The 1,547-nt window shown below is 50.5% G+C and overlaps 1 protein-coding gene across 1 annotated transcript in view; it reads right to left on the bottom strand.

The window, feature by feature from the left end:
• Positions 1-391: 391 nt before the first annotated feature.
• Positions 392-1,547, bottom strand: part of LOC143135395 (5,6-dihydroxyindole-2-carboxylic acid oxidase-like) — a 6,040-nt gene continuing 4,884 nt past the window's right edge. Inside the window, exons 6-8 of the mRNA XM_076296073.1 lie at positions 1,278-1,457; positions 941-1,087; positions 392-594 (exon numbers count right to left, since the gene is read on the bottom strand). Coding sequence (XP_076152188.1) covers positions 392-594; positions 941-1,087; positions 1,278-1,457 — 530 coding nt within the window. The remainder of the gene's footprint in view (positions 595-940; positions 1,088-1,277; positions 1,458-1,547) is intronic.

The raw sequence follows: 1,547 nt of genomic DNA, 5'->3' as shown, positions 1-1,547 counted from the left end.
GGGAGAGCAGCCCAGCTGCAGCTTCTGATGTTTTTACCATGTTCACACAAGCGGCCATATGCTGCTGCTTCTTTTCCCTCATAGAAACGAGATATTGGCATGTGTACGCAGACGCCATGAAAAGTGTACGTTCATAGGCTACTGTGAATTCAGAGAGCAAATGACCATGTTCTAAAAACATAAAATACTACAAAGCAAAAGCCTTAGTCTTTAACTTTTCTTTCATACACACACTCACACACATACAGTACACAAACACACACACACACAAAACACACACACACAGGAAAGCTGAGAGACGAGTATTAAAACCAGTATAACTTTATTTCCCCAGAGGGGGTTTAGGAATAATAATTAAAAAAGCAGAACACAGACGACCTCCCTGACCCCCTCAGACCACCGACTGGATCTTGTCCACTCGTCTCTCGTCCTCCGAGTAGCGGCGGAACTGCTCGCCGAGCAGCGGCTCCAGGGCCTCGGAGCTGTAGGAGCGCGCCCGCACCGCGCACGCCACCACGCCGCCCAGCACAGCCGCCACCAGCACCGCGGCAACGATCCCTATGGTGATGATCTCAGACAGCGTGTAGGGGCGAGCTATGGGAATCAGAGATCCACGACCAAATGCAGACATTTAGGAAGAGAGAGAAGGGAAGGGCAAAGCTCAGTGCCTACATACTACAGCCTGATCTGGGAGTGTGTATGTAGAGGTCATTTAGGAACCATTTGTGTCCATGCTGTATGTGTGTGTGTGTGTGTGTGTGTGTGTGTGTGTGTGTGTGTGTGTGTGTGTGTGTGTGTGTGTGTGTGTGTGCGTGCGTGCGTGAGTGTGTGTGTGTGAGTGTGTGTGTGTGTGTGTGTGTGGAGGGGGGTGTGTGCGTGTGTGTGTGCGTGTGTGCGCCTGTGTGGGTGTTGATGTGTGGAGGGGTGTCAGGATACTCACTGGGCCACTGGACCTCATAGGTGTATCCCAAGTTGTCTGGAGCTGGCACAAACATCTCAGCGTTGGTCACCGGCGGCCAGAATGGAACCATGTTAAACTGACGGTTGTGTCCAATAGGAGCATTCTCCTCTGGGTACACCACCCCACCTGCCCACACACACATGGGGTTGAGATGAGGACATTTTTATGCAGTTATGATAGATATATAGATAGATAGCTAGATAGATAGAGAGATAGATAGAGAGATAGATAGATAGATAGATAGATAGATAGATAGATAGATAGATAGATAGATAGATAGATAGGACCAGATCATAATGTCATTGTGTGTGTGTACCAGGGCTGTGTCGTTTCAGCCACTCGTCAAAGATGGCGTCCGTGAAGGTGTGCAGCAGAACGAAGATGGGGTCGTTGGGGGAGAGGTGTGTCTGGCCCCCGGTGCCGTTCAGGAACAGATGGGCCAGGTTATGGAGACTACGCACCACAGGATCATAGCCGCCCTGAGGGGCACTGTAGCCTGAGTACACACACACACACACACACACACGCACACATACACACACACACACACCACACACACACACACACACACACACACACACACACC

This window comes from Alosa pseudoharengus, unplaced genomic scaffold, assembly GCF_046254945.1.
Source record: "Alosa pseudoharengus isolate Yale_2024_CS ecotype anadromous, Long Island Sound unplaced genomic scaffold, YU_APseudo_1.1 YU_APseudo_1.1_scf_2, whole genome shotgun sequence".
Classification (NCBI taxonomy): Eukaryota; Metazoa; Chordata; class Actinopteri; order Clupeiformes; family Clupeidae; genus Alosa; species Alosa pseudoharengus.
Note: the sequence above shows the minus strand (reverse complement) of the source record. Positions and strands in the feature narration are given on the sequence as shown.